We start from the raw sequence: 11,838 nt of genomic DNA on the forward strand, positions 1-11,838 counted from the left end.
TATTTTTAAAAAATTATAGTAACTGCAGTAAGTCTGTTTAAAGCCCTCACATTTAGAGCAAAAGTAATTACATTATTTTAAAAATTCCCCAAGATGCAATAAAATACAGTGAAGATCTTTCTATAATTCTGTTGTGACCAGCTAATGCTATTAAACCAGAATTTTATTGTGTGGTTTTATTGGATCTGGCTTCATTGGGTTTTATCAGAAGATGACACATTTGCTTTTGAACTAAACTGAGCTGATTTATAACCTACAGTTATTAGACACTTACCATTTGTCAGGTACCACCCTAAGCACTTATATATGTTATGTACAGAAACCGGACCCAATGTGCTTCATTGTTAATCTTTCCCTCATCAATAATCACCACCACCATCATCACCACCATCACCATCACAACCATCACCATCATCACCACCCTCACCACCATCATCACCACCACACCACCATCACCATCACCACCATCACCATCATCACCACCACCACCACCACCATCATCACCACCATCACCACTATAACCACCATCACCACCATCAACACCTTCATCACCACCACCCTCACCACAACCATCACCACCACCATTACCATCATCAGCAGAAAAACTAACAGTTATTGAGAACTTACCACCCCACATCAGGCATTGGTCTAAGCATCTAACATGTTTTTCTCAGCTAACCCTCACATAACCCCCATGAAAACTATTATTATTATCTCTATTTTTATAGGTGAGAAAACTGAGACTACAACAAACTCAAGGACTTTCTCAAATACACAGCTAGTAAGTGTCAAAGCTGGAGGACAAATAAGATACTTGATCTCATTCATTTTTTTGACAAATATTTCTTAGAGGGACTCTTATGATTCAGGCACTGTTCCAGGGGCTGAGGGATACAGCGTTAATAAGACAGAAGCAGGAGGTTTACATTCCAGAGTATGTGTGTGTGCGTGTGTACACACATGGGCATGCACACATTCCTGCACATTGTAACCATGCTCATGTACACATATGTGTGTGTATCACAGGTATATATGCATGCATGTGTGCATGCCTGAAAGTAAGCATAAGTGTGTGTGTATGTGGGTGGGGCAGGGGCACAGACAATGAAAAAGTAAACAAATAAATGAACAAAGACAATTTCAGAGAGATACTATGCTATGCTAAAACTAAAGCAGGATTTTGGAACACAAAGCGAGGGGGCAGAGCTTCTTCAGACTGGATGGTCAAAGAATATATGACATTTGACATTTGAAGTAAATGGCATTTGAACCAAAACTGGAAGAATAAGAAGGGGTAGATTTGGGGGTGGAGTTTCAAGGGGAGTACAGCAAGTGCCAATACTATACAGCAGCCAAACCCAGCCATGTTCTAGGAACAGAAAGTGGCTGGTGATTTTCCAGCATCCTGAGTGGGGGACAGCATGGTAGGGTGAGGATGGGATATGGGGCAGGGCCAAGCCATTTGAGTTTGAGCTGGAGTTTGGGCTTATTCTGTCACGAAGGGAAAGGTTTTAAGCAGATAGGTGACATGATCTTTCTCACATATTAAAAAACTATTCGGGCTGCTTTCGGGAATAGATTGGAGGGAGCAGGGAAAGAGATGGAGACAATATTCTGAAGGTGTCTGGGATCATCATGACTAGAGATGGTGTCTCTGGAGACTGTGGTGGGTGGCCATGATTATGGAGAGAGTTAAAAGCATTTGAGATGTGTTGTGTAAATGGAGTCAACAAGAATATGAGCTAGATATGTGGGGTGCAGGGAAAGAGGCTGAGGACCACTGATGACAGTGAACACTCACCCTGTCAGGCACTACTCAAGTCCATTGTTGGAATAGAAGGGAAGAGAGGGTAGGTATTGCTCAGCACCATGGAAACAAAAGGAGGGAACTAAGTCACAGAGAGCTAAAATCATGCAGCTAGAAGGTGCTGGAGCCAGATTAAAGAGAAGATGGAAAAGCTGGTGTAGGGTGGCATTGCTCACACCTGTGCAGGTGGGCACTGGGGTAGGTATGGGCTCCCAGCAAGGGCACTTAATTGGATCAGAGGTATACAGATCTCTTGAATGTGATGAAGTAAGAATGGATTCTTTTGGTTGGGTTTCTGGTAGATTTCCTGAACATGCCATTTCCTCTGGTATAAAAGTTTCCACCCCACTCACTCATTTTTCTGCCAGAGGCTCAATTGATTTTTTTTTCATTACACTTGCTAATTTCTAAATGGCATTTCAAATTTCTCTCCTGAATACCTCTTGTGCTTTAGCTCATAAACCTTTGACACATGGCACTGACCTTCTGGATGATTATGGGAAGAACCAAGACACAGACTCATTTGCCATTTCTCAAGAAGGGGTCTGGGATAAGGCCTTCAGGTTTTACCCTTTGTTTTCAAGTTAGAGTGTCTTAATGTTGCAACTGTCCTTTCTCAACCACAGGAAAACTAGTTTCATATACAATTTCCTAGCTGAGATGTTCAAGGTGTTTTAAACACTACAATTAAAACAGTGGCCAAATTATCCCTCTTAAGAATTGAACACTATGTGTCATTGTTTTATGCTCTGAAGCTCATTCTAACCTGTTTGAGGTCTTTCAATGTTACAGAATTTTCAGAGCTAAAAAGTACTTCAGTAATCATATACCTTCTTTTTTGATAGATAAAGAAACTGGGTTCTAAGCAAGGAGTGATATGCCCAGAAGGTCGGAGCTGATCTCGAGAGGACCAGTTCAGAGAAGGAGATAGAGAGTGAGTAGATGGGCCTTACTTAGGATATCAGTTGGCTGTTGCTATGTAACAAGCCACCCCCAAGTTCAGTGGTTTAAAATAACAACCATGTATTTGCTCATGATTCTGCAATCTAGGCCAGGCTCAGCTGGGTGGTTCTTCTGCTTGTTAACCTTGGGTTACTCAGTGACCCCTGGCAATCATTCAGATGCCAGCTGGGCAGAGACAGTCCAAGATGCATCAGCCAGATAGTTAGAACTGCTGGAGCCTGAGCCTTTCACTTTCTACGTGGAGAGTCCAACAGGGTAGCCAGTCAGAATCCGAGAGCAGCATCATGGGCAATGGGCAAGTGGGAGCAGAGTGGGGCTTCCATTTGCCCACAAACAGCATCCAGATCACTGAATAATTTATGGTTCGTGCTTCCATCTTAAGGGAAGCTTTGGATCACCCTTACTTCCCCCAGAGTTGTAAAGATCCAGGAGCTCCATGTCAATATCTCAGCCGGGCTGCGCTGTGGCAGACCAGCTAGCAGATGTGACGCCCTCGGGGCTGCCTCGGCTGATTTGGCCGTTCCACCCATGTCAGCTTGTATTGCCATGAGCACCCAGCACCCCCAGGTCCTGCAGGATTTCAGATCACCCTCGGATCAGAGCAATTTGTCCCCGTGTCATGCTTTTGAACCACCAACCCTGGGTGCCTAGGGGGGGTAGGCCATGCGGGGCCCTGGAGCCCCAGTCTGGACATGGGGTGAAGCCCCCAACACACCGTGGGACTCATGTCAGATGACCGACCTGGTCACCCAGAGCCTTGACATGCACTCGGGACCCCTCCTGGGGGAGGCTGAGGCTGGGGTGAGGGTCTCTGGAGGAATTGGCCATTCCACGAGATGAGCAGTCCCAAGCCAACTGCCCTGGATGCATGAGGTCAACGGGGCCGGGGTGACCCCCATCTTCCCCACTTCATTCTTCTCTGAACAGAAACCACAGACAACCTTCATCACTGCAGCTTTGATCCAGGGATTAAACATTGATCAAGGGCCACGTGTGCCTACGTCTGCTTCCAGCCTGGGGATACAGTGAGGAAAAGCCAGAAGTTTCCTCCTCTGTGAAGCACACGTCCAGGGGCCGGAGACAACCAATCCCTGCCATAATGAACGAGGGCAGATGGAAGGGCCGTGAAGGAAGAGAAAGCCTGGAAGAGGAGGAGACTGGCAGGGGGGAGGGCAGTGTTGGTGATACCTGCCATAGAGTGGTCAGAGGAGAAGGTGACCTGGAGCAGAGACATGAATGAGCCAGGGAGGGAATGGTGCAGGCCAGCTGGTAGGAGTTTCCAGGAAGACGGAATGGCATGGGTCAAGGCATTACAGTGGGACTGTGCTTGGGTGTCACAGGCATTGGGAGAAGGCTGATGTGGCAGACACAGAGAAGGATGGGACCTGAGGCTGGAGTGCAAGGTGGAGCCCGCAGGCAGCAGGGAAGGACTCTGCATCACACTGACAGTGTCAAGAACCCGGAACACACAATGTGCTAAAGGCTTCCAGATCCCATCTGTCAGGTGCCCAGGACACAGCCTGGCACACACAAGAATGGAAATGAGGGGATACGGGCAGACCCCTAAAGTTGCCTCAAATGACAAGGGACAGTCTGATTCCACTGCACTGTCGGTCCCCCGAGGCTTAGACCCCATACAGCTGAAGGTGCTAGGAATCCTCTTCAGGGTCCCACTCCCGCCCCAGGCCCCTGTCCTAGTAGAGAGTCACACGACACCGGGCACCTGGACCGTTTCTGACACAGCCCATGGAGGGCTGCCCAGGAGCCGTGAAGTGAGAGCAGAAAGAAACACCCAGCAGATCCTGGCCCCTGCTCTCAGCACCCTGCCTGTCAGGGCTCAGGCCTTGAGGCATCTACTCTTCCCCCAAAGCCCACCTGGCCTGGGGGTCATCTTTCCACAGCCTTCCTGGATGGACCCTTATGCCCCCCACATGGATTCTGAAAGCCCCCTGTCCTGGCAGGACCCCACCCGCACCCATCATTAGGCACACAGTAGGCCCGCACATCATACTGGTGGTCTGGGCAAGAGGGGGTGGGGCCTGTGTGGCAGGTGCTTTTTCTGTCACTCTGGGTATTTCCCTCTGCCTTATGGGAGCTTCCTGACGACTCCTGCACAGGCACGAGGAGTGCGAGTGTGCATGCAGACATCACCCAGGTGGGAGGATAGGAGAGGCCAGCTCTAGAGCCCCAGGAGAACATGCGAAACGCAATTTTTATTTAAAGCACAACAAAACCCCCAATCTGACCATTTTCTCCAGTAGCTTATCGGGGGGGGTCCTCACTCATCCTCCCATGCTGCTTTTCCATGTCCTGGGTCCTGTTCCTCTTCCTGGGGCTCCTGGGGTTGCCCTGAGTTCACAGAGTCTGCCATGGGCTCACTGCTACGAAAGTGGATGAAGAATGTCCGGATTTCCTTCGGGTAAATGGTGACCTTCGTGCCTTGCAGGGATGTCGAGTGAGAGCTGGAGCTGCCTGGGGGAGCAGAGGTGGTCTGTCCTCAGAACCACTTGCTTCCCTGGGGCGTTTCCACCAGATTCCCCTCATACACCGCACCCACCTACACTCTAATGTGGCTCTTTGATGAAGGCCCTTGGCTGACCCATCCTGCCAGGACTCCCACTTCCATGGGCCCCTTGCATTTTGGCCCTCCCATGAGCATAATATATAGGTGGTCCTGGCCACACATGACGTCATTTTCCATGGGGTGTAGCACTCAATTCCTAGAGCTTTCTCACTGAGGCCACCTGGTGGGGCTGCACTTTATATTACTGGGTTCCACTAATTTCAACCTTGAGAGGGAAACCTCTTCATCCATTCTTCCACCCATCCATCCATTCATGATCCATTAGACCACCCATCAATCCATCCATCCTTCCACCCATTCAAACATTCATACTTCAATAGACTAATCCATCCATCCATCCATCCATCCATCCATCCATCCATCCATCATCCATCCATCATCCTGCAAAGAGAAATACATATCTACGCATCTACCCATCCATTCATCTATCATCTATCCATCATTCATCATGTATCTACCAATCCATCTATTCATTCATCATCCATCACCCATCCATTAATCCATCCATCCACCCATGATCCATTAGTCCATCCCTGAATCCATCCTTCCTTTCACCCATCCAAACACTCACACTTCCATAGACTCATCCATCCACCCAGCCATCCATCCATGATCCACTAGTATACCCATGAAAAAAAGAACGAGGGGAAAGGGGAAAAGGAGAATGGAGGAGGAACGTGGCCCATCCCTAAACTCCGCCAAGCCTGAGTAGGAGCAGCTTGGAGGGAAGAGGACAATGATGATCCAGGCAGAGGGAACAGCATGGGGAAGACTGGGGGGCATGAAGCTGCCTATGGTTCCCAGGAGCTCATAGTGGTGTGTGTGGTGTGAGGCACATCATGACAGATGTCAGACCCCCTGGGATATGACTCACCCAGGACAGAGGCAGGGGGTGTGGTCTGCAGACACACACACAGACATGCACACACACACAGACCCGTGGTAGATTCTGGATGGTACAGAATCAGAGAAGCCAAGTAGCCCACTCAAGGTCACACAGGCCATAATGGGCATAGCTGGGATCTAAATAAGGTCTGGCCAGCTCCTGAGCTAGGCTGGGGGAGGGCTAGTATTCCCAGGCTCAGCCTGAACCAGGAGCTCTCAAACCTCTGCTGTGGGGACCATCCTGTGTCCTCCAGCTCCAGCGGTGCAGCGTGCTCACATCCCAGGTTCCTGTGAGGGAGCGCTCCTCCACCTCCACCACCGGTCCCAGCCCCTGCAGCACGACCTGAGGGACAAGAGCACAAGGAAGGTGAGCTACCCCTGAGTCCCCAGATCAGAGCAGAAGCAAAGTAGGAGTAGGGGTGGCACCCACGCTTGAGGCACAACATACCACCACATGAATTCTCCCAGCAAATCCCCAGAGGAACTGTGTGCCCAATTCACAGATGAGGACACTGAGGCAGGGAACAGCGTGCTTTCCCAGGAACTGCATTGGATAAGCATACCCAGGGGAGGCAAGCACAAGAACTGTCCAGAACCCCTCTCCCCAGTATGGCTCAGGGGGTGCCCCAGGCTGAGGCCAGGAGTAGTTATCCATCTCCTGTGCCTAAAAAGCAGGGACCCAGTCTCCTGTGCAGGGACAGAGGCAGGTGGCCCCTTCTGGCCTGACCAGGAAGGTGAGAGGTTTCTGGGGAAGCTTCCCTGCACTGACACAGGGAGAAAGCACTCAGAAGCAAGAACCCATTTGCTGCTGCCTTCCTGCTTCTGCAGACCTATCTGCTTGTGAGGCTGTGCCTGCAGGTGACCACAGAGGACTAGCCAAAGAGAAACAGCCAGCATGCTGGGGAGGCCAGGTACAGGACACAGTGACCCAGGAAGGGACTAGAGCAGCAGCAAGAATGCAGAGAGAGGAGGGTGGGATGCCCACGTACCCCCACAGCGCCCACTCCAGGATGAGCGAGAGCACCCCAGGTATCTCTGACGAGGTCTTTGCCAGAGGGGATTTTCACACTGGGGTTTGCCTCCCTGCTGGGGCTTCAGGCCACGGCCTGGGAGCCTGTCACAGGGGTCTAAGGGCCCTTACCTCCAGGTTCACACTCACGGGCTGAGACAGGACTGGGTCCTCCCCCACCTCATACAGGTGATGGAGCCGCAGCAGGACACGGTGGAGGTCTGCCTTGGCCTTCCTTCCATGGCCTTCAGGGACAGAAGGACCCCTATCAGCAATGATCCTCTAACTGGGCCCAGCACGCGACACCTGCAGTTCCCTTTCTACCCTCATCCCCCCTGGGAGGCACTGACACAATCCCTTTGATGCTATTGCTGCACACAGGGTGTGAAAATCCCTTCTTCCTGTTCCAGGGTGTGGTTATGGATTGGATCCCAAGGGTCAGGCAGGTCCTCTGTCTCCAGATGATGGTGGGGGTGGGGGTGGGGGTGGGGTGAGGACCTGCTGATGTCCAGAATGACACAACTACTTCATAAGGTGGCTCTGAGCTCAGAGAGACGGGGGTCGGGGGGTGTGGTCTCACTCCATCCCCGAGGTTCACCCTGCTCTGCCCCTCACTCTCTGCTCTCCATGGAGGAGAGACCTTCATTCAACAGGTCTGGGGCACCCCCAGGCCAGCCCCTTTCTTCTCCTATTTGGGAGCCCGCTGTCTACAGGAGACCTATTCTCTTGCATGTGGTCACGCACACCAGTGGGAAGGGAACGCTCTGCCTTGTAGGGAAGGCTCCTTGCCCAGCATCTTCTGTGACGGGGATTCCTGGTAATACGGTTCAGTGCTAGAACATCACTTGGCTGCAGGCATGAGCAATGGTCCCCAAGATCCACTTTATCAGATAAAAGTGTTATCTGGACTGTTGCCTCTTTATTTTCCTCCTTCAATCTGCAGACTCCTACTGAGCCGTCTTTGGTGACTGGCAGGACCTGGATGGGGCTCTAGGGGACAAGAGAGTGGCTCAGGGGCAGCCAGCTCTGCCTTTGAGCTGCTTACAGTGGAAAAGGGAAGATAAGGTGCAGCTGGAGCTTGGGCAACAGGAAGAGTCAGTTTATGGCAAGTGTCACCTCCACCAGGGAGCCCCCCACGATGCCCTGCTGGGGGCTTAATGTGAACACCAGCATCACTGGCTGGTGACTTGCCTGCTTCCCCCTCTAGATGGAGAGCTCTGTGAGTCCAGGGGCCTTGCCTACATAGGTCAACACTGATTACCCAGTGTCGGGCACAAGAGATATTTGTTCAGTGAATGAATGGAAGCTCTGGAAAATCATGCTTCCTGGGTTCAGAGGACAAGTGGGGTTGGCTGTTCAGGGCTCCAGGAGGAGTCTCTGAGGAAGCAGGGCTGCACTGAAGGCTGAGGGTCTGGCAGATGGTGGATGGTGATTGGGGGTTGGTGGTGGGGTTAGCAGGGATCCATCAGAGAATGGGCGTGGACAGGTCCTGGGCTAGGGTCCATGTCCACAGTGTACCCTGCTTATTGAATGACTTTGGTCCCCCACAGCCTGTCTGTGGGCCTGGCCCTCCCCACTGGGTAAGAGAAAGGGATCAGGTGACGATGCAGAAGCAGGACAACTCTGAGAGAAGCCCACTTTGGTGATGGACATGTGGCCAGGTTGCCAAGGGGAGGGTGCCATCTGTCTGGCTCCCTTGGATACCTGCCTCACCTTTCTGGAGATTCTGTAGGTGCTCTCTGTGGTTGGAGCTGTAGTTCCAGCCTGGGATGCTGAGGATCTGAAGGTGAAGACTTGGGGGCAGGGTCACGGGCTTTTGCTGCTGGGGCCCTGGGAGATTCTGGGCAGTCTCTGTGGGGTGGACACACAGAGCCAGGAAAAGTATTGGGTCCAGGCTCTTCCTCATGGCAGTGGGAGCTCTGCACACCATATGCCCTCGTTCAGACGATCCAGCTCCTGCCCACGTGTGCCCCACAGGGAAGACAGCCTGAAGCACCTGCTGGTCACTGCACTTCAGGTATCCCCTTTCGTGCCTTTGTCCATGGACATCATTCCACCTGGATGCCTTTCCTTCCACCTGTCCAGGGGCTCAGATCACAGAGTCTAACAGCTGGAAGGACCCTGAATCTCTAGTCTAGCCATTTCAAAGTACAGATAGGGATTCTACAGCCCAGAGAGGTGATGGGGTTTGTTCCAGATCACAGGGCAGGTTCAGGCAGAGCCCTGATTTCAATGCAAGCTATGGGATGCCAGCTCTTCTCTTGTTTTGTCATTTATGGCCCCCTGCTTAGAAGGCACCTCAGCCCCCTCCTCCTTCCAGGAAAAGCCCTTTCAGCTCTAGGTTCCAGCTGGAGCACCATCTCCTTGCAGTCCCCAGGTCCAGGCTCAGAACACGAGCTCCTCTCTGCACCAATCAGAAGCTTTCCATGGGACTTTTGCACCTGGCCTGGGAAGATTGAGCTTAGTCCTTTTGCAGGGGATGGGGTGGAAGGGGGGATGCATGACACAGGAGTTCACAGCCTCATCCCAGTAAGGGGGATAAAGAAGTTTGCAGACAGGGAGAAGCACAGCTGAGAGTGAGGGAAAGGGATGGACTCATCAAGGTCCAGCCTGCTGAGCACCAACTGCACCCTGCCCTTCCCACAGTCATGTGCACGCACCTCGGATAGAGTTTGCTGAGAGCTCAGCCAGTAAATGTTTAATTTCTCTCACTTTCAAACAGGAGAGACCAGAGTAGGGCCAGTGGGAGATCCTGACCTAGCCATGGGCCCTCCTCAGGCACGGGGCCATCCCCCTCTGTGGAAAGGGCTCCCAGCTTCCTGGAAGGAACAACTGACTCATCCTGGAGCACCAGCCTGCTGGCCAATCAGATCCCCTCTCTGGGAATTGGGAACCTGAGACCCAGAGGCAGGCAACTCATGGCATCCTGGAAGGATAATTGTGAATACCTGCTCCCCAGTTGCCCCCAGCTGCCCTGCCCCCACTTCGCCTGCCCACACCTCTTGTCCAGCTGCTCTGAATCCAGGAACTTGTCCACACTCTGCCCAACCAGCAGCCCCTTCCATGTCTATTACCTCCGAACAAGAGAACCTCAATGACCCCCTTCCAAGTTGATACTGATGTTCTCCAGGCTCTTGGTCCCCAACGCACAAGGTCGCAGACTCTTACCCAGTACCTCTCCCTATGCTCCCTGAAGCTGGGATGTATATGAGCACAGCTCCCCAGTGGAGCGCTCAGGACAAATCCTTCAGGAGAGGCCTGGACTTACCCATCCCCAGTGTGCAGCACACAGCAGGCACTCATACATGCTTCATACAAGAGTGAGCAACAGCCTTCTTGCCTCAAATACCTGGGAGGGCCCTGCTCTAAAACTGAGGCAAGGAGAAATTATAACCACATTCTCATCAAAACCTCTGCAAGTGAGTAGAATAGAAAAAGTTCAAGGATTAGTGAGACAGACATGACATTGTATCTAACTGTTTCATTTTTTAATTGCTGCTCGAATGTACCATTTTTAAACATGATCATTACCTATATTCAATTATTTTCATACAGACACAGCCTGTTTTAAGTCAGTAGGGGTTTGAGTGGAGGGAATTCATGAGCTTTGCAGATCAGACCATGGACAGGAATCTCCCTCACCTGGTGACAGCGTACCCAGAAGTCACATAAAACAAGTCTTTTAATGTTGGTCTTCTATCTGTGAAGCCATATGTGTCATATTAAGAAAGAAAAAGAGACATCAGAGCAAAAATGAAGGAAACTCAGGGAAAAGGTAGAAGGTGGAATGGGTGTGTCTCCGAAATGCTCCCACCACCTATATGAGCTTAAGTGAACCCTGAACCTCTTTGCCCAAGTTTGCCTACACCTTATATGAGGACTTTGGATCAGAGACCCTGAGCTTCCTTCTGCCCAACGTTGTCCAGATCAGGGGTGGTCCACACCCCTCCCCAGGTCTACCCGGCCAGGTGGGCTCATTCTGGTAAGAACACTCCCTTACCATTCAGCTCTCTTAACAGCACTACTGGTCTGTGCTGCAGTGCCAGCCCACTCCTCTGGTGCAGGCCCGCGGTGAGTGGCCGGGGTCCGAGCAGGAGCCAGAGCACGGGGTGGACAACAGAGGTGTCGTCCAATGTGAGGTCATAATCCAGAGCCCAGTCAAAGTTGTTCCACAGCTGGCGATGGAGCATGACCTGCAGGGGAAAGCTGTCTGACAGGCCCCCCTCCTACCTGCTCCCACCCTGGGACGCCAGGAGTGTCCATTTCCTACCTCTACCTGGCCATTTCCTTGGCTGGAGACGCCATGTGCCTGCTCAGACATCAGCACCAGCCTGCTTTGGCTGTCCTCGATGAAGGCGGACTGAACCATGGGGTAATAATTCTGTGCACACAAACATGGCCAGACTGGCTGTCAGGGCAAAGTACGGGCAGGACTGCTGGTCCTGACTCGGACCACCCCTGCCTATCCCCCACACAGACACAGCAACTCCTCAGGGTGCAGCAGGAAGACTATGGTAGAGGCTGTAACCGTAAGAGCCCAACAAACTGTCATTGACAGTTCCACTGTCAATTCAGCTCCACTGCTTCCTG

The 11,838-nt window shown here is 51.7% G+C and overlaps 1 protein-coding gene across 1 annotated transcript in view; it reads right to left on the reverse strand.

The window, feature by feature from the left end:
• Positions 1–5,048: 5,048 nt before the first annotated feature.
• The window catches only part of LOC116864695 (epididymis-specific alpha-mannosidase-like), a 48,323-nt gene continuing 41,533 nt past the window's right edge, over positions 5,049–11,838 (reverse strand). The window contains exons 11-16 of the mRNA XM_032852583.1: positions 11,519–11,629; positions 11,249–11,441; positions 8,962–9,099; positions 7,381–7,493; positions 6,462–6,582; positions 5,049–5,242 (exon numbers count right to left, since the gene is read on the reverse strand). Of these exons, the coding sequence (XP_032708474.1) occupies positions 5,049–5,242; positions 6,462–6,582; positions 7,381–7,493; positions 8,962–9,099; positions 11,249–11,441; positions 11,519–11,629 (870 nt within the window). The remainder of the gene's footprint in view (positions 5,243–6,461; positions 6,583–7,380; positions 7,494–8,961; positions 9,100–11,248; positions 11,442–11,518; positions 11,630–11,838) is intronic.

The sequence above is a fragment of the Lontra canadensis genome, unplaced genomic scaffold (genome assembly GCF_010015895.1).
Source record: "Lontra canadensis isolate GAN:19392208 unplaced genomic scaffold, GSC_riverotter_1.0 scaffold1, whole genome shotgun sequence".
In the NCBI taxonomy this organism is placed as follows: Eukaryota; Metazoa; Chordata; class Mammalia; order Carnivora; family Mustelidae; genus Lontra; species Lontra canadensis.